Source organism: Psittacula echo (assembly GCF_963264785.1).
Source record: "Psittacula echo genome assembly, chromosome: 10".
In the NCBI taxonomy this organism is placed as follows: Eukaryota; Metazoa; Chordata; class Aves; order Psittaciformes; family Psittacidae; genus Psittacula; species Psittacula echo.
In genome coordinates, this window is record NC_137741.1 from 1,079,849 (window position 1) to 1,103,718 (window position 23,870).

General features: G+C 57.3%; 3 protein-coding genes across 4 annotated transcripts; 1 reads left to right on the forward strand and 2 right to left on the reverse strand.

Annotated features, from left to right (window-relative positions):
* Positions 1-859: 859 nt before the first annotated feature.
* PPIB (peptidylprolyl isomerase B) lies at positions 860-2,391 on the forward strand (the record flags this gene model as incomplete). The annotated part of the gene is made up of 5 exons (XM_080626575.1): positions 860-1,015; positions 1,164-1,277; positions 1,377-1,470; positions 1,765-1,949; positions 2,113-2,391. The coding sequence occupies 5 exons, from the start codon at positions 860-862 to the stop codon at positions 2,233-2,235; spliced, it is 672 nt and encodes a 223-aa protein (XP_080482701.1). The 3' UTR covers positions 2,236-2,391.
* A 490-nt stretch (positions 2,392-2,881) lies between these two features.
* SNX22 (sorting nexin 22) lies at positions 2,882-5,697 on the reverse strand (the record flags this gene model as incomplete). Its single annotated transcript, XM_080626633.1, has 6 exons — positions 2,882-2,967; positions 3,084-3,160; positions 3,341-3,435; positions 3,509-3,613; positions 3,729-3,812; positions 5,629-5,697. The coding sequence occupies 6 exons, from the start codon at positions 5,695-5,697 to the stop codon at positions 2,882-2,884; spliced, it is 516 nt and encodes a 171-aa protein (XP_080482759.1).
* Positions 5,698-6,127: 430 nt separating this feature from the next.
* Positions 6,128-22,407, reverse strand: SNX1 (sorting nexin 1). Of its 2 annotated transcripts, none has more exons than XM_080626744.1 (15): positions 22,244-22,407; positions 18,277-18,379; positions 17,219-17,355; positions 16,092-16,158; positions 14,324-14,367; positions 13,200-13,341; positions 12,637-12,715; positions 11,878-11,953; positions 10,140-10,253; positions 9,904-9,997; positions 9,112-9,317; positions 7,746-7,889; positions 7,321-7,401; positions 6,808-6,879; positions 6,128-6,537 (listed from the first exon to the last, which is right to left on the reverse strand). In XM_080626744.1, exons 1-15 carry the CDS (start codon positions 22,388-22,390, stop codon positions 6,487-6,489), a joined length of 1,557 nt encoding a protein of 518 aa, XP_080482870.1. In that variant the 5' UTR covers positions 22,391-22,407; the 3' UTR covers positions 6,128-6,486. The 2 variants fall into 2 exon arrangements, with proteins under 2 accessions (XP_080482870.1, XP_080482869.1); XM_080626743.1 differs by having other exon boundaries at positions 9,904-10,015.
* Positions 22,408-23,870: the final 1,463 nt, after the last annotated feature.

Consider the following 23,870-nt stretch of genomic DNA (forward strand, 5'->3'; position numbering starts at 1 on the left):
ACACAGCATCTTTTAAAAGCAGCTTTCACTGTATCTAGACAGGGAGAGCACCTGCAGCACAACGGGTGGAAGCTCCTGATCCCACTTCACACTGGTTCACACTGGGATCTTTGTCGGGACACGTTTTTTCCTTCTGTTTCCCAGCCTTAAACATAATAGAGACACAAATAACGTAAATGTAATGGATGCTGCAGCAGCTCTGCTCTGGAGCCAGGCTGAGAGAGCTGGGCTGGGTCAGCCTGGACAAGAGAAGGCTCCTGAAGGGGAGACCTGAGAGCAGCTCCAGTGCCTAAAGGGGCTGCAGGAAACCTGGAGAGGGGCTTGGGACAAGGGCCTGTAGGGACAGGACAAGGGGAATGGCTTGAACCTGCCAGAACAGGGGAGACTGAGATGAGCTCTTAGGCAGAAGCTCTTCCCTGTGAGGGTGCTGAGGCGCTGGCCCAGGGTGCCCAGAGAAGCTGTGGCTGCCCCATCCCTGGCAGTGTTCAAGGCCAGGTTGGACACAGGGGCTTGGAGCAAGCTGCTCCAGTGGAAGGGGTCCCTGCCCGTGGCAGGGGTTGGAACTGGAGGAGCTTTAAGGTTCCCCCAGCCCCGCGCTGTCGCGGCCCCGCCCCTCCCCCGCCCAGGCCAATCAGCGCCGTCCCTCGCGCCGCGCGAGCCGCAACGTGGCACCCGCCCGGCTGCTCTCTGCGGCCGCGCCCCCGCCCGGCCGGAAGGCGCGCTCAGCCCCTCCTCCTCACCCCCCCCATCTCCCCTCGCCGTTGGTCGCGCCCGGGCTCTGCCGCGGGGCGGGAGGGGGAGCGCGGCGCGGCGCGTACCACTGCACGGGGGGGCGGGGGCGCGCGGCGGGCGGGGCCGGATGCAGGCGGCGCGGCGGGCGCTGTGGCTGGGCTGCGAGCGGCGCAGGATGAAGGTGCTGGTGGCGGCGGCGGCGCTGGGCGCCGCGCTCCTGCTGCTGCTGCCCGCCGCGTCCCGCGCCGACGAGCGCAAGAAGGGGCCCAAGGTCACGGCCAAGGTCGGGGGAACGGGGAGCCGGGGTGCGGGCCTGAGGCGACGGGCGGGGGGGTGCGGGTCACGGCTGCGCCCCTGGGCCGGGCTGGGAGGGGTGGGTCCAGGCTGGCTCCGCTGATGCCGCCCTCACCGGCATCCGTCCCCGCTCCAAGGTGTTCTTCGACCTGCGGATCGGGGAGGAGGATGCGGGGCGCGTCGTCATCGGGCTCTTCGGCAAGACCGTGCCCAAGACGGTGGAGAACTTCGTGGCGCTGGCCACGGGAGAGGTGAGGCCGCGCTGCGAGGCGGGGCCGCGGCAGCGCCCGGGGGCAGGGGGCTCCGGGCCGGCCCCGCGCCTCACTCCCCTTCCTCCCCTCCGCCTCCAGAAAGGGTTCGGGTTCAAGGGCAGCAGGTTCCACCGCGTCATCAAGGACTTCATGATCCAGGGGGGAGACTTCACCCGCGGTGACGGCACTGGAGGTAACTTGGCGCACGCCAGCCCCGGGATCCCACCGCTGAATGGAACCCCCCACCCCGCTGCGGGCGGCCCCCGGGCACCGCGGTGGAGCTGGAACGGGTGGGCACAGCGGGGGAATAGACCTGGCCTCAAAGCAGAGCTCGGAGCACGGCTCCCTGCGGTGCTGGTGGTACTTAGTCCCCCTCTGGATGTGCTCATTCACCCACGCGGCCTGCGGACAGAGCCGCCGGCATCCCCTCTGCCCTGACACACGTCCATGAGAGCAACGTGGCCTTTTTTGTTCCCCCCTCCCTTAGGAAAAAGCATCTATGGGGACCGCTTCCCCGACGAGAACTTCAAGCTGAAGCACTACGGCCCTGGCTGGGTCAGCATGGCCAACGCCGGCAAGGACACCAACGGGTCCCAGTTCTTCATCACCACGGTGAAGACACCGTGGCTGGATGGGAAGCACGTGGTGTTTGGCAAAGTGCTGGAGGGCATGGTAAGGGGTGATGGGTAGTAGAGGGATGGCCGATTCCCAGGGGGAGAGCAGGACCAGGCCCATGCTGTGAAGATGTGGCTGGGAGGCGCCTTGTGGGATGGGGACTGCACTGACCAGGCTCTGCCCGTGTCCTGCGTTGTTCTCATGCCTCTGCTCTCCCCAGGACGTGGTGAGGAAGGTGGAGAGCACTAAGACAGACAGCCGGGACAAGCCCCTGAAGGACGTCACCATCGCTGACTGCGGCACCATCGAGGTGGAGAAGCCGTTTGCCATTGCCAAAGAGTAACGCGCAGTCCTGGCTCTGCGGCACGGCGAGGGGCTGCGGCCTGGGGCTGCCCTGCTCCCCCTCGTGTGCTCCTGTGGTCCTGGGTGGGTGAGCAGGGGCAGAGCCGCTGTGCCCTGGCTCCTTTCACCCTGCCGGCGGGCGGGCCGGGCCCTGGCTCCTTCCCATCACTTTTGTAAGAAGCACATGCACCAATAAATGTGACCAATGTGTTTTTTAAAGCGCTGCCTCTCTCCTGCTCCTGGAGGGCTGCAGCTCGCTCAGTGCCACAGCCGAGGGCAGCCCCAACCACCCTGCCCCTTCTTCCAGGTTTCATCAGCCTGAGCAGTTGGCCCTGGATTTGCTTTGCCGGAATCACAGAGCGCAGCCGTCTTTTGCCAGTCAACCCAAAGTGATTTATTGCTTCGATGCCGTGGGGTTTTCCCAGCACCATTCAGAGTCCAAAGGCTCCTACCCCAACCCCAAATCACTGGAGCGGAAGCAGCGGTCCCAGTGAAGGCACATTGGATGGGGGTCGGTGATCAGCTGTGGCTCCCACTGTGCTCCTTGGCTTTTCCCATCCTGCTTTCTTGCAGGAGTTATTCCTGCAGGGGGGATGCTGCTGCTGCCAGGGCCCTCAGCCCTGCAGCCCCCGGTGCAGAGTGGGTGCTCAGGGCGCTGCCTGGCCAGGGGTGCCTCTCAGGGGGAGGTAGAGGCCCTGCAGCACCCCGCTGAGGATGGTGTCAGGGAGCGGCTCTGCAGGGAAAAGCAGGAGCTGGAGCTGCGTCGCTGCCAGCTCCGGGAAGGAGAAAACACATTTTGGGGACCCAGAAGTGCCGTTTCCCCGGGAGGTTTTGGGACCTGCTCCTTACGGGTGCCTGGAGGCTGCACATAGGGATCGGTGCAGAAGCCAACAACAGGGCGCTGGGAGGGCGGGCGGCTGGCACTGCTGTGGGAGACAGGACATCAGCTCCCAACAGCCGGTCCAGCTTCCACCTGCCTGCCCCGGCGTCCCCAACCCCGGGTCTTGGAGCGCTTCACATGAGTGAGGGGATGACCCCAGCCCCACGCTGGGCTATCCCGGGTGCCAGCAGAGCTCAACAGCTTCGGGTGCTGCCTGGCTACTCACAGGGAGCTGCTGGCCTTGGGGTCCTGCTGGCAGCACCGCAGCTTCAGGAAGTCCAGCACGTCCTGGGGCAGCTCCTCGTTGTGGTACAGGACACCCTGATGTGCACCCGGGGTCAGCACCCAGCAGAACCCAGCACACCCCAAAAGCCACCCTCGGCCGGTGCCTCACCCGGATGTAAAGCTCCAGGCCCTGCCGGCGCTGCTCCAGCACTTTGGGCATCCAGTTGGGGACATGGCGTGGGGGGAAGTCAGGGACCTTGCAGGTCTTCTTGATCTAGGGCAGAGCATGGGGTGGGGGCACATCACGGCAGCAGCACGGCCCGTGGAGGATGGGGCTGCTCCTCCCTGCCTGGGGAGCGAGGGTCCTTGTGTCCCTACTGGGGTCTCACCCGCTTGTGCAGCGCCTGGAACTCGCTGTAGCGCTTTGCAACCGTGTGCCGCCGGCCATTGCACAGCACCTCCACCCGGAACACCTGCGGTGCGGGACAGCCTTCTTCAGCATCCTCACCCCCGTCAGCCTCATCCTCATCCCCATCACCCCCATCATCTTCATCAATCATCCTCATCACCCTCATCAATCATCCTCATCATCCTCAGCAGCCACATCCTCCTCATCATCCCCATCATCATCAGCATCCTCATCATTCCCATCCTCATCTCCATCATCCCCATCATCTTCATCCTCATCCTCAGCATTCCCATTATCCTCATCTCCACCAATCTCATCATCCTTGCTGTCCTCCAAGGGGAGGCAGGGGCCTCCAACTCACACACACTCTTGGGAACCTCCACCCTCCCCACTGTCCCGGACAGGCAACCCCCTAAGTTCTGGGGTAGGCAGGGATCCCCTGGGCCCAACGCAGACCCCAGGAGCAGAGGGACCCCCCCCGGGGGGGGGGGGGGGGGCAGAAGCCTCCAGCCCTTCAGCTCACTGTGGACATCCCCCCCCTCGCCAGGGCAGCCGGGACCCCAGGGACCTTCAACCCCCTTGGGGCTTGCGGGGACACCAGGGAGGGGACATGGGGCACCTCAACCCTGGGGCAGAGGGGGACAACCCACCCTTCCCAGGGCACATCAGGGCCCCCCGGGGCCAGTCCTGGCCCTGCAGCCCCGTCCACATCCCCACCTCCCCAAAGTGACCCTGCACCCCCTGCGGGGGGGGCCACCCCAGGCAGGGGCCCCTGAGGACACACAGGGACCTTCACCCCAATGTGCCACCGGGACCCCCAGGCCAAGACACACAACACCCTGCAGGGAGACCCCAGCAGAACACGACCCCCAGCTCCCCCATGCAGGGACCCCCTGGGGGCTCTCAGGGCAAGTGGGGACCCCCCCCAACCTCCCCTGAGGCCAGAGGGGACCCCTGGGACAGGGACAACCTTTACCTTAAGGTGAAGTGGGCTCCAGCCCCCAGGGCAGGGGGGGACCCCCGGGGACATCCACACACTGCGCGCCCCCGCGCCAGGCTCTCCAGCCCCTGGGACAAGTGGGGTGTTCCCACCTCCCCAAGAGGGAACCCCCAGCCCGCAGGGGAGGTACCTGGGGGCCTCCAACCCCTGGGGCCAATGGGGACCCCTGGGGACAGGCAGGAGCACCCAGGGGATCCCCCCTTCAGAGACAGAGGGTCCCCAGGCAGGGGTCTCCCCGGGACCAGGCACCCCCCCCTGCGAGGCCTCAGGGGCACAGCCGGTGACACCCCCCTGCGGCCACAGGGGAGCCCCGGAGACTTCAGGGGTAGAAACTGCTCGGGGGGCACTTGGGCCCCTGTGCCCCCGGGGGTCAGAGAGACACGGCCCAGCCCCCCCGTGGGGCAGGTGGGGGTACCCGGCGGCAGAAAGGGATCCCCTCCGTACACACAAACCCCCTGAGGCCAGAGCAGACCCCAGGCCAGGAACCCCCCTTTCTAAAGGCAGAGGAACTGCCCCTGCGCAGCCCCAGCAGCAGCGGCGACACTTGGGGCACACAGGGAGCCCCCGGTAGAGGAACAGCCCCACTCCCAAGGCTGTCGGCGCCCCCTTAGAGGGCACGGACCCCCCGGGACACTTGGGGACCCTCAACCCCGGGGCGGGGGGGGCATCCCGGGACAACCCCCCCATGGGGGCTAGCGGGGACCCCGGGCCAGGGACCCCCCACCTGCCAACGGCAGAGGGTCTGTGCCCCTCTGCAGGGACCCCCTCCCGGGGCACCCCTGTGGTCACTGGGGGACCTCCGACCCCCAACCACCCCCCGGGCAGGTGGGAACCCCCTCTCCAGGCCCGCCCCCCCCCATAGCCCGCGGGCGCCCCTCACCGTGTGCGCCCGGTCGGGGCTGCGCGCTGCCGCCTGCGCCTCCGCCGCGGGGATGGACACGGCGATCATGGCCCGGCACGGGGGGACCCCGCACCCGGCCGAGCTCCGAGCCCTGCGGGGAGCGGGGGCAGCCGGAGCCCGGCGGCGCCGCGGGGACTCGGCGCTACAGGGGCAAGGGGAAAGGAAAGAGGGAAGTCCGCGGAGCCGGCTCCGCCGGTGACAGCAGCAGAAGGGGCATCGGTTCTGGTAAAGCCGCGCTGGGGAGGCGGGAAGGAGCCGGAGCAGCCCCCGCACCTCGCAGCTGCCGCTCGGGGACAGGTCCCCCCCCGGCCGCCACCCCGCAGAGCCCCGCTGAGCTCAGACCTAAAAACAGCCCCGGCAGCGGCGGGGCCAAAGCCGCAGCCGGAGCCGCGGTAGGTGCCGGTAGCGCCCAAGGTCACCCGCGGCCCCGTCACAACACGGCGGCACCGTTACCGCTCCCAACCACCCGGGGCCGGTGTGCCCTGACAGAAGTTTTATTACAGAAGTTAACAGCGCTGCAGGATAAGATAATCATTAGAGTCCTAACCCAGCCTGAAAAATATACATTTCACATAGAATGTTCCGCCCCTGCTGCAGGTCTGGTCTCAAAGCAGGAAACCGGATTCTCTTCAGTAAGAAAATATATGTTGCTAAATGAAAAATATACAGTTAGAAGAGTTACTGGCTTGCAAGCTGCTTGTCCAGGGGTTAAACCTCTACCAGCTCCAGAGTGTGGAACGAGGATTTGTTCACGTGTAAAAGAGGAAGAGGTATAGTGTATATAAAAAAAAAACAACCCAAAAAAAGGCAAATCCCAGGCTTGCTCCTGTGCTCCTGTTAGGAAATGGCCTTGGCCTCAGGCAGGAAGGCTTCCCAGTACTTCACCAGCTGCAAGAGAAGAGACAGCAGAGTCAGGAGCCTGCGGGGTTTTGCCAGCACAGCTCAAGCCCAGAGAGGGCTGAGAAGCAGGGAGGGGCAAGAGAAGTCCCTCCACAGGGCACAGCTCCCCCCTGCAAGGCATCCAGGGGGGGTGCAAGGCTTGTATCTGCCCCTGCTCCAGCCCATGGGGGCTCATCCCTCCCCTCACCCAGGGACAGGATGCACCCACAGTGGGGTTCACACTGAGCTGAGCATCAAGAGGTAAAACCCATCACTCACCTGCTGCTGAGAGTTCAGTAACGTCTCAAGGTATTTCGTGACGTGGTTTCTGAAGTCCTTGGATTTCTCTTTCTGCAAGAGACGGGCACAAGGAGTCAGCGCAAGGGTGAATGCACCACCAAACCAACCTCTCCAGCTTCTGAGGGGGAAGGAGAAACCACCAGGGTTTCCCTGTTCCTCCTGGGGCACCACAGAGACCAGCACAAGAGCTTGAGATGTTGCGCATGAAGCTCCTCTCTGGTCACAGCCTCACGGCTCACAGGGTCTCTGCGCACCCACCTTCATTTCAAAGGGTACGCTTCTCACACAGAAACCTCCCCATGGCCAAAAGCCACCAGCTCTGCCCAGAGCAGCGATGCCCCAACCGGGATGTGTCCAGATGTAAAGACACTGCCAACCGCTGCACTGGGAGCAGGGTCAGGAGCCCAGTGACCCTTGGCTCGTGTTCCCAGTCAAGGCACACCAAGGCCAGGCAGGTGGAAGGCTGCAGGCTGAGAGCGGGACCAAACTTACCTCAAACCGTATCACTTCCTTGCGGATGACGGCAGAAATCCGTTCAAAGTCCCTTTCGTACTGTGTGACACGAGACTCCCACTGCAGAGAGAGGAAGCATGCAGCTGTCTGCAGGGCAGGCGACGTGAAGAACCTCTCGCTGCCCTCTCGAAGCAGTTCTGTACTCATGACAGTGAGAGAGGCTCTGCCAGAGCAAAGCTTGGCATTCCCGGTCCTCACCCACACAGCAAGCTGCACCCCGGCTTGCTGTGAGCAAACCACAGGAGGTGGGACACAAGTAGCCCCTCCTGAGGCTTCCCGCAGGGCTTGCTCAAGGCTGGCTTACCTCTTGATGCACACTTGGCAAGAGATACCCATCCCTTCAGCTCTGGGGCAGAGCACAGAGGGAAGGAGCTGAGCAGGACCAAGCACACCCCGGTCCCTACCTCCATGATCTCATCCTTGGCCTGCTGCAGCTTGTCAGGTTTGTTGGCCCACAGCAGCCTGGCCTCCATCTCCCTCTTCTTCTGCAGCATGGTCTGGGCATCCTGCCACCGCTGCCAGGTCTTCATGCGCTGGTCAAAGGCTCCCTGCAAGGAAGGAGCAGAGACTGAGCTCTGCTCTGCTTCATTAAGTGAGGTCCTGGGCTCTCCTCTGCGTTAACTCAACCTGAGCCAGAACATGCACTGCTCTACAAGGTGCAACATCAACCACCTTGTGCCTCAGGAACAGCTTCGGGGCCTCTCTCCACACAGGGGTTTGCTCACCAGCTCGAGGGTTTGGCAGGAGCCACTGAAGAGCTCCAGCCACACACAGGGTCCAGCGCAAGCCTGGGCAGGCCTGAGGCCACCCATGAGCTGGCAGCACCCCAAGCACAATGTCTGGCACATCCCCAAGCTCCACTGGAGGACCCCTTCAGTCCTGCCATGAAGAGCGGAGCAGTGAGGGGCTGCCTCTGCCCACCCCACATTGGATCTCTAGCAGCAGCTCACAGACACCCATCAGGAGGCCAAGATGATCTTAAGCAGTCCTGCAAATTATGAGTCCAAGCAAGGAAACTCCATTAGGCATCTGAATGCATCCAGCCAGATTATGGGGAAAAGCTAGGAAAGCAAAAGCAGTGTCCCAGTGTCCCAATAGCCTGGTCAGAAGGACAGAGCAGCCACAAGGCAGGTAAAGCCTGAGGGCTCCTTACTAGAACATCCCAGCTTTATACCTCCATCACTATGGGAGATCTTGGCCTTGCTCTGGAGCACCCACCACACCTCTCAGTACAGACTGGCAGACCAAGGAGGCCTGTGCCTATTCACAAGGCTGCATTCTGGCCTCTGCAGCCTCTGGAAACAACTGCACAGAGGCAGGACATGTTTGGGGCAGGAAGAAGTCAGCTCACTTGGGACCTGTTTCTTTCAGCCCCCAGCACACTGGGCAGGCTGCAGGCTCAAAGACTCAAACTCTTCCCCAGCAAATCTATTTGCAACACCCAGATCACAGGTTATCAGCTCAGCCCCTCTGCAGTAGCCAGTTTTCACCTCCAGAAGAGTTGTGACCCCCTGCAAGCCATGAACTTGCTGCACAACTCCCCCTGGAGAGCAGCAGCACAGTAAGGCCTCACCTACCCCACTTTTCCAATCTAACCACTCCCAACACATCCACAGCTGGACAAACAGCAAGTTTTCCCTCTGCCTGGACAGGTCAGAAGCATGGCATGCTCTGTGCTTGACTTTAGAAGACCAGCTGCCCCCTGGCACACCTAAGCCTAAGGTCAGAACCAGCAGCAGAGCCTAGGGCTTGCCCCAAAGGAGTGCTCACCCTTACAACCGAAAGCAGGCGGATGTAGTCTCCCAGGAGCTCAGCCAGAAGGAAGAAGTCATTGTTAGCCTGTTCGTGGTGCAGCTGCTCAATCTTCTCCTCCACCTCAGCCAGCTGGGACAGTGCCCGGGACAGGGCTGTGTTGTCCTCCGAGCTCCCCAGCATGGCCAGGCTCTTTGCAAACTGGGCAGTGTTCAGCGCTAGCTCTAGTGAAGGAAACAAGAGTCAACCAAGGGGCCTTGCTTCCCCAGGTGCTCTGCAAGCCAAGCCCCAGCCTAGAGGTCAGCCCTAGCAGCTGCTCTGCTGTAGCCCCAGGAGATGTGGGCTGGAAGAGGCAGCACCATCTCGGTCAGAGCCAGCAGCTCCTGCAGCATGGCAGGAGGAGGGCTGGGAAACTCCAGCCAGGGAGGAGAAGGGAAGCAGCAGAGCGGGAGGACAAGGCAGAGCTTTGCCAAAATCAGCCAAAACATACAAGGGAAGAAAAACATCGCCGCTCCCTGCCAGAGGACAGCTTGGAATTGGTAGTAATATCAGCTCTGCTCAGGTTTGCTACAGCAGCCTCACCCAGCAGGACACTCACTCTGACACCAACATCCTAAACTGGTAGGCCTGGGCAGAAGAGGTGGGATCACTGTTCTATTTGTCTCCCATAATGAAGAGACAGGGAGTTCTTAATAAGGAAGCTCTGTGGTATCTCCTCAGAAGTGCCTCCTGGAACACCTGCACACCAGTGCAGGTCAGGTTTAACTGCTACAGGCCAAGCTCCAGCTCAAGCAGCCCCCAGCTCGTCACCTTTCCTGTGGTTCACCAGTGTCTCCACGACAGCGTGCAGCTTCCGGAGCCGCTGGTCCTCACACTCCACCTCCTGCAGCTTCTCCTCAAACCACTGAAACGAATCCAAGAGCTGATTCCCACATATGGCACCGCTGCGGGGCTTTCCTGGCATCTCCCACCCAAAGCTCGCTCTGGCAAGAGCACACAGCTCCAGAGCGAGGACAAGGACGGCCCAGAGGTGTCCTAACACTTACTATGTCCGATTCGTTCATTTTGATGGTCATTTTACTGACAGCATCCGTAGCTTTGTTGAACATCTTCAGTATTCCTGCTCCACTCAGGGCCTGGGTGCCCACTGCTCTTGGTAGCTATAAAGAAATAGAAATAGTTTGCTTTGCCAGGAGATAGAAACAGCTTAGACAGCAGCCACCACTTCATCCTCCCTTGTGGGCCCCTTGATGGATAGGGCTTCTCCGCACACAGCTACTGCAAAGTATCAGCCAGACACTGCCTCAGCAGTGGCAAAGCCCACACAACATTCCCAACAATGGGACTGGAGTAGGTTACAAACAAATGAGGAGCTCCTAAATGTTACACTGTATGTGGGGTCTGCCTGTTCTGCTTGGCTGAAGTAACACAGACCTGTAGGAACCAGCCACACTATTGAACTGAGGGCTGTCAGAGCTGCCACAGGCATGTAGCAGAGCTGGGGAATACTCTACACCAACCACAACTACTTTCCAGGGAGAGCTGAAGCTGCCCAGCAGCAAAGTGAGGTGTTTCCATGATGCCTGCTCCTACACCAGAGCTCCAGCACAGCATTAGTGCTGCAATCACTCAGGCCAAGGTTCCCCCAAAGCTCAGCCTCTTGAAGAATGACTTCTCTGCATCAGGCATGCAGATGGGCATGGTCACACTTCCCACTGAGGAGCAGGGACCACACCAGCCACATGTTTCAGTAGGAAGCCAGCTCTCCCACAACATCTGAGCATCAGGACGCCCCTCATCTCCAAACAGCAGGCTACACTGCTGTCATGGGTTTCAGAGAGCTAAGACCACCCGTGCTCTCAACACAACCCCTCACCACAATGGATGCAAAGGAGGCCGAAGCTCTTTGTGAGTGTGCAGCGCTCAGACAAGCACCCACACAGAAGGAAGTTCTGTTGTATTCACATTGCGTGGAAGGGGCTTGGTAGCAGGGGGTGCAGAGGTGGCTTCTGTGAAAAGCTGCTGGAAGCTTCTCCCATGTCCAATAGAGCCAATGCCAACAGCTCCAAGACAGACCCAACACTGGTCAAGGCCAAGCCCATTAGTGACAGTGGCAGTGCGTGGTAACATATTTAAGGTGGAAAAGTTGCTCTGCAACAGAAACCGCAGCCAAAGAGGAATGAGAATCTGTCAGAACTCTGCAGACACCAAGGTCGGGCAGAAGCTCATGGAGGCCTGTTTCCTACAGGAGGGAGCCCACACTAAAGCAGGGGAAGAGTGTGAGGAGTCCTTCTCTGGGAAGGAAGGGGCAGCAGAGACAAAGTGTGACAAACTGATCACAACCCCTGTTCTCCGTTCCCCTGCACCATTCTGGGGGAAAAAAAAGAATTCAGGAGTAAAGTTAAGCCTGGGAAGAAGGGAAGGATGGGGGGAAGGCACTTTAAGATCTGGTTTTACTTCTCATTATCCTGCTCCAATTTGATTGGCATTAAATACATTTTCCCCGAGTTGGATACGTTTTACCCATGTTGAGTGATCTCCCTGTCCTCAGCTCAGCCCACCAGCCTTTATATGTTCTCTTCCCTGCCCAGCTGAGGTGAGTGACAGCAGCTTTGGCGGGCACATGGCATCCAGTCAGGGTCAACCCACCACATCTGTTATCACTATCACTGGTTAAGAGCTCTTACAGAGTTTTGCTGCTTCTCATGCCTCATTGACTGGTTGCGTACCAGTTTCTTCTGCACTTCCAAGATGCTTGGAGCTACATTATTCCGCACTACTGACCTCCTCCTTTTCCAAGAACTCCCGGACGTCTGGGTCCTGCAGCATTGTTGGGTGGCTGACCACCCTCCGGAGGTACCTGTGCAGAGGAACATACCAAGAGTCACTCTGGTGGTAATAAACCTGGCCCCAAGCCACCACAATGAGCCACAACACACTGCTTGTTCAACCTGGAACAGCAGTTTGGGAGCTGCTTTCCTTCACCCACCAGGAGTCCTACCTTCCTGTGGACCAGCCTGCAAGACCAGCCCTTTGATTAATAGTTCCAATAGTGAGAAAGTTACTGGATCTGCCAAGTGATCAAGATCCAGCCTTACATCTTTAACAGCTTGAACAGATCTTTCAGAGGCTGCAGCTGGAGGGGATCAGCACCCCAGTGCTAACTACAACAGGCAACACAGAGCAAAGGCCACTTGTAGCTGTGTAATCAGAGTGCAAGCTAGAGATCGAGCTGTTTCTCACCTGCTCTGCACTGTTTGTACAATTACTTCACATTTTTTGGCTCCTGAGACAGCTCAGTTTGCTCCCTGCCTTGTCAGTGGAGTTTGGCCAGATTTAGACCAAACACCAGCAGAGGCTTTTGAAGCAGGAGATTGTTTTACAGAGTCAAAGCAACTCTCTGCAGCTGCAACTCTTCAACAGCCTCCAATCTGCCCCAGGCCTAGAAGCTTTTCTCAGGTAGGGGGAATGTGCAGCCAGTCTGACCTTTCAGAGGTCCCTTGCTTGGCTCAGGCAGGAGGGAAAAGCTGTTGGGGTCTGTACCTCTCTAGAGCAGCCCGTCTTTTCTCGAGGAACTCTGCAGAGGAGGAATCTTCCTTCCCAACTTTCACTTTGGTCATTCCTAGCACAGAAGGAAGACACAAATTACCGAGCTGCTTCACACTTGACACACAAGGTAGCATGGTTTGTCACAAGGTACAGGCTATCAGGGAGACAGCAGGAGAGGCATTTTACAAGAGGAATTAGACCTTGCATCAGCAAGAGCTACTTCGAAATTTAAAATCTGCTTGTTCCTAACAGCTAGCAGAAGTAGATATGCAGGAGAGGCAAAGCAATGCCAGGCGAGACTGGAAGGGTTACAGCTGCACCCAAGTGGACAGCACAGAGCAGAAAGCTTTACTCTACGGCAAGCAGGTGCGGAGGCACCTGCAAACCCAAACGAGGCTTTAAGCTCCGAGCTCCAAGTATGGAACCAGAGTTTTGTCTGTATCACAGAAGTCAGATTATTTTCCATAGCTGCGCTTCCCTCTCAGCTTTGAGACTGCAGGCAGGTCTGGCCTTCAGGCACGAAGCTCACCATTGGAAGGACCAGCTCCACCACTCACCTATGAGACTCTTCTCAGGCGGCGGAGGGACGATGAACCCATTCTGGGCATGCTTCTCAGACAGCTTCTCATAGAGACCCAGGAAGTCACTGAACCTCCTTTTCACTGAGAACTGCTTGCTCCTGAACATTGGCATGCTCGTCTGGGGAAAGAGATGGGACTCGGTTCAGACTCACCCAGGGAAGCTGGCCCCTGCATGCACAGCCTTGCTAGCTCTACCTGCTGTCACTTCTGGCAATGAAGTAGGACAGCTTGAGCTCTGCAATGTATAAGCAATGAAGAGAGCAAACTTCAGCCTAGGTTTTCAGCAGCTCACCTCCTAGCAGTTCTCCTTGGCCCAAGCAGCAGTATTAATGTCACTAAACAATAGAGCAGCTGTTACTGCAGCCACAGGCTGCTGGTTGAGCCCTGCCCAATGCCTAATCCCATCATCCCTGCTCCACACAGGAACAGGGACTGCTGTCATGTCACACTTGCTCACCTTAAGACTACAGGGGCCACCAGTGGCTTTTGACTGTTTAGAGAGCAGGACCAGAGACTAACAAGTCCCCCTCAGACACCATCAGCTTCAGACCACAGGATGCCTGTAGCCCAGCAGCTGCTGTACAGACACTAGGAGCAACCTTTTGCAGAGCTCAGAGCAGCATTTCACAGCTCCAAGGAGGGCAGCAGCTGCAGAAAGCTCCATTTCTTGTGACAAGCCCAGGACAGCAGGTCCTGACATGAAGCAGCAGCAGCTCTTCAGTGAGAGCTGAGTTCAGGTTGGCTTAACCTGACACTACCATCACCACTGATCCTTTAGCAACAGCTTCAACATTTGGGGCTCTCCCTAACAGATGTCATTCCTGCTGCTCACTCCCAGTGCTGAACATTGGTATCAGCCAGGATGGCAAAGTGGTAACTAGCTGTAAAAAACAGTCTCCTTTCAAATAAGATTCAAACCCTATTTCTCAGCTAGGCTCATCCTTAGATCTGCAGGGGTGGATTAAAATTCCTGAATCCATGTAACAAGGTGCTCAGACCTCCCGTCTATTTAGGTCACCACTGGCTTGCCAAAGAACAAACAGTCTGGCTGCCTTGGGAAAATAAAGGCACCCATGTCAGGCACTATGAATTAGACATACCTGTGTTGACACTTTGTAGGCTACGTAGGCATTCATACCATCCCCTGTGGAAAACAGGAACAAGGCATCAGTATCACAAGATCAGCATCACCTGAATGCAAAGCACAAGGCTCCTGCAGTCTTCTGGCCTTTGCCTGTCTCAGTGGTTCTGATCTTCAGCCTGATAGAGCTCTGAATCCTCACACAGGCAGCATCTCACTGCAGGACCTGGACTCCTGCCCACTAGGCATTTCCCCACCCTGACTGCTGAGCCCTCCTTTTCCTTCCTAAGGCAGCCAACACTGACAATCGGGGACTTGTTACGCTGACAGCATTTGGGCTGACTCTACACATCTGCTCAGCACGCAACAATTCGGTGGCTGTACAGCACATGAAGCAGCCTATTGAGAGGGTGCAGGTTCAGGCAGCCCCTGGCTGCATGTGGCTGGATTCTGAGACATCACAGGCAGTGTTCTGCAGCTAACACAGAAATCCCCTTGTTTACCTGGTAGTTCAGCTGAAGGGCACTCTCAGAGGTTTGCTGCTGCCCCTAGGATAGCTCTGATTTACAACTCAGCGTACCTCCCAGTTCCAGAGATCACAAGATGGAGTGAGAACAAACTGCCACTTGTGAGGCTGCTCCACTGGCTGGGATCAGATGTTACCTTGGGTTCTCTGCACCCCGGGGACTGCCACATAGCTGGCCAGGTTCCTCTGACCCTCACTTTCAGAGAGAAACCCTCTTGTGCCTCAGTTTGAAGCCAGAGCTGCTTCCCTGGCAAGCACAGCTACTAGGGAAGGTGCCAGAGCACAGAATACTTCAGGACACCCAGTGTCGTGGTTTAAGCCCAGGCCGTAAATTAGAACTATGCAGTCTACTTCCCCCCGGACCCTTTTCTTCCCCCCCGCTCCTGGAGGGACAGGGAGGAGAATCAAAAGAATGCAACTCCCACGGGTTGAGATAAGAACAGTTTAGTAACCAAGGTATAACACAAATCACTACTGCTACCACCAGTAATAATAATGATAAAGGAAATAACAAGGGAAGAGAATACAACACCTCACTGACTGATACTTCGACCCCATCCCACAGTGATCTAGCCCTTCCAGGAACTCTCAGTTATACCTCCTGGGCATGACGTGCTGTGGTATGGAATACCTCTTTGGCTAGTTTGGGTCAGGTGTCCTGTTTCTGCTTCCTCCTGGCTTCCCCTCCTCCCTGGCAGAGCATGAGACTCACAAAGTCCTTGGTCAGGGTAAACATTCTGACCAGCAACTGAAAACATCGGCTTTATCAGTATTATTCCCAGGCCAAAAGTCAAAACCACAGCGCTGCACCAGCTACTAAGAAGTAGAAAAAATGACTGCTACTGCTGAACCAGGACACCCAGATTTAGGTGAAGGCAATTTGCCTCCCCCTTGCCAGCTGCACACAGGACAGTGCTTCCAGGAGGTCAGGTCAAGTTGGTCACCACAGTTCCAGACACCAAGCTCTGCTACTGCAAGCATCATGTTTCACCCTCCCAAAAACTCTCTGCCTTTGAGGTCCCTGTCTTTCCGGAACCTGCTCCTGGTTTCAGGAGCATTTGCGTGCTTTGTGTAGCTTCATTTCTTCTAGGTGTTGGAAGAAGTCTTGGAGAAGCTGCTCCAGGATCAAGTTTGCACTTGCAGAGACAGCTCGAAAGCTGGAGCTGTGGCATGTGGAGGCAATAGCTGCATTTGGTCCTACTGCCAAGCTTGGCTTCTCTAACTGTGCCTCACTGTGTAGCAGGACAGCACGTTAACTCACCAACTTTCTCTGGGTCACTCACTCCTACAGTCAGCTCAAATTTGTCTTCCTGTTCCTCTTCTTCCAGCTGTTTGGAGTAACCACAGGAAGACAGCAAGTTAAAACTGGAAAGTCAGGCTTCAAACCACCCTAAACCATGAAGTCCCATACATTATAGTGAGCTTGTCACGCTACAAAGATACCTTTGGCTTTTCTGTCTGTCTAAGACCACTCTATAAAGTCCTGGAGCTTCTCACTTGTGTCCAGGCTATATATTTCAAGGATCTCAAACTGGATTTGTTTTACTAAACCACCATCTGCACAGACTGATGTACAAACTGCTCAGCCCCAAGGTGAAACTCCAGAGTCCAGCCTGAGCTCTGTGCACGAGAGTTCCCTTTAAGCTCTTTTACATCGTGATTTCAGTTCTCACTTGAAACAGCATCAGATACTAAACCTATGCAGAAGTTGTACTGTGTAGGCACAGGGGGATGGAGAGTCAGGATAGCAACAGGCAGACCAAGGCTGAACGTGTCTTTTCATCATACATTGCACTTAAACCAGCCTGAAGCCAACCTGAGACACTACTAATGGTGCTGCAGAGTCCAATTTCATGAGCTTGGGGGTGCTTGGGGCAGAAAAGGAGCAATTTTCTTGTCTCCAAAATAGTTTCAGTCTCTCTACATTGAAAAAACCCAGATTTAGGCCAAGCACCACTTGATTAACTGGGCTTGGCAACCAGATTACAAGTTCTGCTTAGGGACCCTGTACTCTCATGTCACCCAGGAGACTCTCTTTCAAAAACATGGACGACAGTTGCTACACTACTTGCCCCATCTTTAGCAATACAGTGTGTTAGAGGTCAGAGTCATTGCTCGGACCCTCAGGACTGGAGCAGGCACTTGCTATGTGAGCTTTGGAAGCAGTTCTGCACCACCACATGAGCAACAATGCCATCAGCCTGATCTGAACCCCACTTTAGCAGTATCAGTCCCAGGCTGATGGCCCAAGATGCAAGCCAGCGCATCCAATATGGCAATTACATTGATTGCATCATTTAAGATGCATGTTTACAACTAAGTAAACAGACAGGTTCCTGCCAATTACAGTCTGAAACCAGCAGGGCAAGTTGGAAAAGCAATTCTCACCTCCTCATAGCTCTTTGGAGGGTTTCTAGAAGAAGAGCTTGCAGCTACTTCTAACGAGGGGGCAGGACTGGATGCTTTGGCCAGTTCCTTCTTCTGGTTGTTTTGCGTGCTGTCTAGAGACAACTCTACAGTGGCATCTGTCAAGAGAAGTTTGCAAGGGTCAGCCTCTCTACTTTGGAGTTCTGAAAAGGTAATTTTGATATCTCGAAGACATGCATGGGATCTAGGGAGTAACAATAGTTCTTATTTAGAGAAAAAAAAATCCATAGGGATGCCACCTGTAAGCACTGGGAAAAGCACAACTTAGTGCATCTCCATTCCAGTAAGAGTATTTTGTCAATCCTGCTGGAGAACATTAAGCTAATGCAGTAAACTTATTCTAGAATGAGGCAGGCATCACCTCCTTGCTGTGTGCTAGAGGAGCTGCACACTCTAACAGCTAAAGCCGAGCTGGTTCCTACATGGCACACAGGCCAGCCTGGAAGGCTGGCTCCTTCCCAGGACACTTCCCCACCCAGAGGAAGTATAACCTTCCACCTGTTAGCAACTGTCTCCAGAATTGACCTCCCTGATGGAAGTGTCCCACCATGCCAGGGTTGGGAACAGCCTGACCCTCCTTGTTTTCCCCTGCTGAGGGGTGTTATGTTTCCTGTTCCTTGGGAACAGCCATGTCTCTACTGAAGATGCCTCCTCCACCTGCATGGAGGGAGGAGAAGGTAGAGAACAAAAGCCTTTTAAGTCTGAAAGACACACACCACCTTACAGCTTAGGCAACAAAATTAAATCAAACCCCATTTTTAATCCTCTTCATCCTGTTCAGCTTCAAAACAGCTAATCCAGCTGCATGATTATGCCAGAGACCTGGAAAAGGCTACTCCAACCTTCCCAAAAATACCACCAGAGCTCAATCCTTCCAGAGCAGACTGGAACACGAGCTGGAGATAAGGACCTGAGATGGTCCAGAAATATCTATGACCCGCATGGCAGACTTAAAAGCAGATCACCCCAGGTTTAGAGTTCAGAAAGCCCCATCAAACACCCAGCAGATACAGACTCACCTGCAAACAAGTCCTGATCATCTTGCTCTACACGAACCCCATTCTCTTTGGAAGCGCTGCTCACAGGGAGAAGAGATTCCCTTTTTGGAGCCGTGGGCTTGGTCTGCAAGAGAATTAAAAGCACATAGACAAGAGGCTATTTACACTGAGGAATGGAGGCTGGAGGAGCAAACAGCTCACCTTCCTAGCCACTGCCAGACAGCATCACTACTGTGCGAGCAGAGTGAGAGGACATCACAGACTTCTTCCCTTCCACCCATGCTCTTTGCCAGCAAGGCTGCACACTGAGGCATCCCTGCCATTAAGGACGCCAAGTGCCACATCAAACTTCAGAGCCAGTTTCTCCCGATGCTGAGCAGAGCAGGAGCAGCCAGCAGGTCACTGGGACATGCCAGCCCACAGGCAGAGAGCAACAGCCACAGTTCTTCCACTACAGCTGTCAGGAGCAGCAGGCAGCTGAGTATACCAGAGTGCTCCTGTTCAGAACACCCACAACACACCGGCCATGCCACTTGCAGGTAGTGATGTGCACTACCAGCACTAACGCCACATCAAGGCAGGTGGGCAGCACTAAGGAGTCTCTGAGCTAACCCACAGTGAGCAAAACATACTGCCAGCAGGAGATCCCTTCCCTTGGGAAAGCCAAGCCACCAGCTGCTGGAAGCAGAGCCAAAGGCAAGACACCGGGGACCACAGGAGCCTTGTCAGCAGCTTAACTTGTGTGGCAGCTCAACCACTACTATGAACAGAGCTGCCCTTCCCAGACGGCTGGTTCCAGCCTACTTTAATGCAGCAGCCCCCTTCCATGTGCTCAGCGGAGCACACGTAGTCCACTGCCCTGGCACCAGGAAGCTGGCTTCATGGAGCCAGAACATCTCCTACACCACCTCTCACAGCTGGACCAAGGCTGGGCATGGCTCTCTCTATTTTGCAACAAAGTCTTGCACATCACACTCTGCAATCCAAAGCTCATGCTCCCCTTGTACAGCTTGGCCAGGACAAGCCAGCCCTGAGCCCCAGGACCAGGACTTACCACACAGCTGATCCTGCCACAGCAAATAGCCCCTTGGCACATAGCTTCACTGGGGGGGGGGCATCCTGGCTACTGGGAGCAGGCACGGGAACAAGGCAAAACTCCACTCAAGAGCCTGCACACCAACCAGTCCACCACACCAGAAGGTAGAGCTATTTCTGCAGCAAGCACTACCAGAGCCAGCATCACAAATCCTCCCTTGGTTTGGAGGCAGACAAGCAAGAACCGGGCAGCAAGAGCTGTGCTCAAATGTCTCTGCAGAGAACAGAACAGGTCTTTGACAGCCAGTAAATGGAGCACTCTCAGCAGTGACTCCAAACCAACAGGCTCCTTTGGCACTTCCTTCTGCAAGGAAGCATCAGTTCCCATTGCTCCTGAAGGAATAAAGCAGTGGGCTCGAGTCTTTGAGTACATAAAACACCAGTGACATTAGAGTCACTGAGTGCTCCTATATTTCAGAGTATTTTCCTGGAGAAGAAAGCTGGGACATGAGCTCCATCTGCTAGTGACAGAGAGTGGGCAGCAGAGACACTCATGTCAAACACAGCATCCGGACCCATCCTCGAGCACCTTCAGAGCACCCAAGCCAACAAGAGTGCTACCACCACAGGGACCTCTTCCAGCCAGTCGCCAAGCCAACAAGAGAGCTACTACCACCAGTGACCTACATTAGGGACATCTGTAGGTCTCATTCAGATCCTCTGCTTCTACAGCTCTTCAAATTGGTAAAAAAAACCCACTCCACATGGACAAGGCAGGGTGGGCTCTGAAGTTCCCCTAATGACTCTGCAGCTCCCACATGCAGACACAAGCTACCTGCTTTGCTATCATGACAGCTTCTCAGTTTGCCTTAAGTTTAGCTCCTAGGCCTATGAATGCACCACACTGTTCCTACTTCATCTGCCACTACAAAAGAGCCACAGCCCCTTCCAGCTCAGCCCACAACACTCCCCCTGCCATCCCCAAGGGTTGGTTTAGCACACCCCAGCCACCACATGTGCAGGCAGAAATTCACTAGGTCCTGCAGCAACAGCCTGATGCTTACACCACAGGGCTCGGGAGAGCTGACCCTTGAGGGCATCCCTGGAGAAGACTGTGGTCACACATGGATCCAACCTTCATCAACAGACAGATGAGGTCCAGCTCAGCACTTGTGCCTGACCCAAACACCTCTTTGCTGGCTACTGTACAAGGGCTAACGCTGCCAAGTCACCTGGACACTGCCAGCCGGGTGGATGGGCCTCACCAGCCCCCTGCTTCCCACAGTGTTTTGCTAATGCTCAAGGGCAGACAGACAAGCAAAGCCACCAGGTCGCACAGGAGAGCCAAGTCTTAGTTATAACAGTTGCTTCAACAACACTAAACACCAGATAAGCTGCTTTAGCTCAACAGACTCCAGCTTCAGCAGAGGAACACTTTGTTTGCATGAAAGCCCACGGCAGCTGGCACTCATCTGCAGGGGCTGCAAAGCAGCAAGACCTACTACATCTTCCAGGTCTTCAATAAAGAAAGGTCCTGAGAAGTTCAAGACCTAGCCAGCCAGACATACCAGCATCTTTCTATTGCAAAGCCAGGGCTGCACTTTTCCATGGTATTCTCACTGTTGCTTTGCTTTGCCCAGACCAACGTGACAGCTTTATCCTCTCAAGCTCACACAGGGCAGAATCTACCCACATCTCCCCAGATCTGCCTTGGGCCCTGAGCACAGCTCACTGGCACCAGGGCAGCACCAGGCAGGTGTCTGGAGAGCTTCCTGCCAGAGCCACCACCCCAGGCCCTGCTGGCAGGAGTGGGCTGGACAGAGCCTGGGTGAGGCCGGCAGAAGCTCAGTGTCAGCCCTCGCAGGGGACAACGTGACCTGCCTCAGCCTGCAGAGCTTTTGGCTGCAGAGCAGCTGGCTGGGAGGGATTCAGCTTGGGAAAGCACCAGCCAGTGTCTGAAATCCCCTCCTGCCTGCTGGTCACTGACTGGAGCAAATGCAGGCGCAGCTGGCATGGGTTAATGCCAACAGCCTTCAACAACATGGGTTTGTGCACAGGAGGCAATAGAAAGAAAAAGTGCTGAAACCTTTCACCATTCACACCTCCACCTTTAGCAGGGAATTCATACAACAACAGAGCAACCTGCTTCACTGAACAAGTACCACCAACCCTTCCTAGAATCTCAGTTGTGCCAGCACAAGGCAAGGGAGGTCACCAAGGTATTGACAAGCCTCTTCACCACAAGCAAGGGACGTCAGAAGCCCCCAGTCCTCTCACTCTCACTGCAGGGAGGTGTTCATCACCCAAAACCAAACTGAGGGCAGCAAACACCACATCAGCCACACCAGCACTCCCTGAATGTTGAGGGGACAAGAACTGATGCCGGTGGAAGGCAGGCAGGGCTGTGAAGCCTCACGAACTGCCCAGCAAAGCTCCTGAGCTGCAGCTAACAGCAAAACACCAGCGAGGCAGCCTGCCTGGGAGTCACTCAGCCCTGACCTAGGTGGGTGCCGAGAAGCAGGGAGCTTCCCCCAGCGCCGTGCAGGGACATCCTGACCCTCAGGGGCTCCTTCGAGGCACTTGGGCTCTGCAAGACAGGCACGTTGTAACCGGTTTATAACTGGGGGAAGCGCGGCGCAGCCTGGCAGGAGCCCTTTCGCAGCCCCACAGCCCCCTGCGACCCCGGGGCAGTCCCTCAACAGTGACCCAGGGCGCCTGAGGTGCTCTGGGAAGGGAGCAGATCCGGGTCTCCCATCGGGAACAAGAACCCACAGACACCGACACCCCCCGCCTTTCACTCTGGGGAAGTTCGGAGAGCTTTCCCCTTCTTTTAACCAAGCCCGGCGGCCTCCTCGAAGCTGCCTGCAGGGCCCGGCGCCGGAGCCACCCCCTCACAGCCGCCCCAGGCCGCGCCTGCCGCCGAGGCGTCCCCCTTCCCTCTCCCCTCACTCACGGTGCCGGTAAAGATGTCCTCGCCCTCCGAGTCGCTGTCGGCCGCCCCCGGCGCGTCGCCATCGCCGCCGCTGGAGCCGCGGGGCTCGGGGAAGGGCGGGGGTACGCGTCCGGCTGGGGACGGGGAGCGGGAGCCGCCCGACGCCATGTCCGCGCCGCCGCTTCCGCCTGCGACCGCCGCGCCGGAAGTCACGGCCGCCGCCTTAACCGGCTGGGGCGGGGCCGGGGGGACGGACGGCTTTCGGATTGGCCCGTGCCTCCGCCTACCCCGCCCTCCCCCGCCAGCGGGAGCCAATGAGCGCCGCCGTTTTCGTCCCCTGGCAGGCGTCCCTGCGTCCCCATGGAAACGGCCACGAGCCTGGCGAGAGAGCGCACCACTCCGCCGGCAGAGGGGAGCGCGTGTGTCTGCCCCCCCCCCGGGGGCAGTGGGCGAGCCCAGGCCTGAGGGCATGGCCGCGGTGCGCAGCGCCCGAGGGTGCCGCCATGGTCCCCTCAGTGCCCCCGCCACCCCTCGGCCCTCGCCCCGCCGCCGTGGTGCCTGTGATGTCCCAGCCGGAATAGCCACGGCCCTTCCCGTGCCGCGGCCACCCTCCCCGCGGTCCCCCCCCGTGCGCTGAGCGGGCAGCGGCGCTCCCCTCCACACACCGACAGGGGCGGCTCAGAGGTTGTGGGGAGCAGCCCAGGAGAGGCAGCGCTGCCGCACAGCCCCTCCGGTTCCTCCCTGGAGCACCCAGTAACAAGCCTCGTGCAAGCCCAAAGTGCTCTTCCCAGCACCGCCGGAGGAGCCCCGTGCACGCAAAGGCAGCGACTGCCCCTGGGGCGGGCACGGTGAGGGTCACCCCAGGCCGTAGGGCTGGTGGCTCTCTGGGGGCAGTGCCACAGGAGCCGGGCAGGGACCCTGGGCTCCGTCGGCTTCGGGTTCAGGAGAAAACCCCGATGCAGATCCCGGACACGGGAGATTTTCCTCCTTTTGTCACAGCCGTTTCCTGCAGCGGAACAGCAAAGTCCATGGGAGACCCCCGACCCTTCTGTGTTGGAGCATTCGGTTTTGCACGCAATTACATCCATGTTGTGCTTTCTTCCTCCGTCCATGCTGCTCTCAGGCGAGGAGCAGTCACGCTGGGTCCATGCTCTGCTGCGAACAGAAAACATAACACATCCTTACCCTTATCTCAAAGGACACGCGGATGTCCTCATCTCTTCCCCCACATCAGTGGGCAGCTGCAAGTGCCCTGCAATCTGAAATCACCTCTGGGCTCGCAGTGACAAGGTCCACTCTTCCCCTTGCAGGTGGGTCACTGCACAGGGGTGCTCCCAGAGTGCCTCACTGGGTTTGAAACTGTGGGTCTCACCCTGATGCCAACCACCCCTGTCACTCTGTTGAAGTGGATGGAGAGGGATGTGTAGGGATGAGCACAGCTGGCTCAACTTCCCAACAATAAAGCATGAGGAGCAAGTGGAGAAGGCTTTGAACCTGCTTTTGGTAAACCTGATTGTGAAGGCAGAGAAAAGGCTGCAGCTGTAGGACACCAAGATGAGCAGGAGAGCCATCAGGGTGATCTGGAGCTCCTTCCAGTGGGACCTTACACACTTTGAGATGATCAATAGCCCACATGCCAGCTCTAAGA

Bases quoted from the DNA above. Each gene is read 5' to 3' on its own strand.
- SNX1 (XM_080626743.1), bottom strand. From the start codon at position 22,390: ATGGCGTCGGGCGGCTCCCGCTCCCCGTCCCCAGCCGGACGCGTACCC. The intron at 10,254-11,877 runs GTCAGTAGTGCG...ATTTCTTTATAG, and splicing joins AGTTCTTGGAAAAGGAGGAG to CTACCAAGAGCAGTGGGCAC. The intron at 6,538-6,807 runs GTGAGTGATGGG...CTTCTCTTGCAG, and splicing joins TACTGAACTCTCAGCAGCAG to CTGGTGAAGTACTGGGAAGC.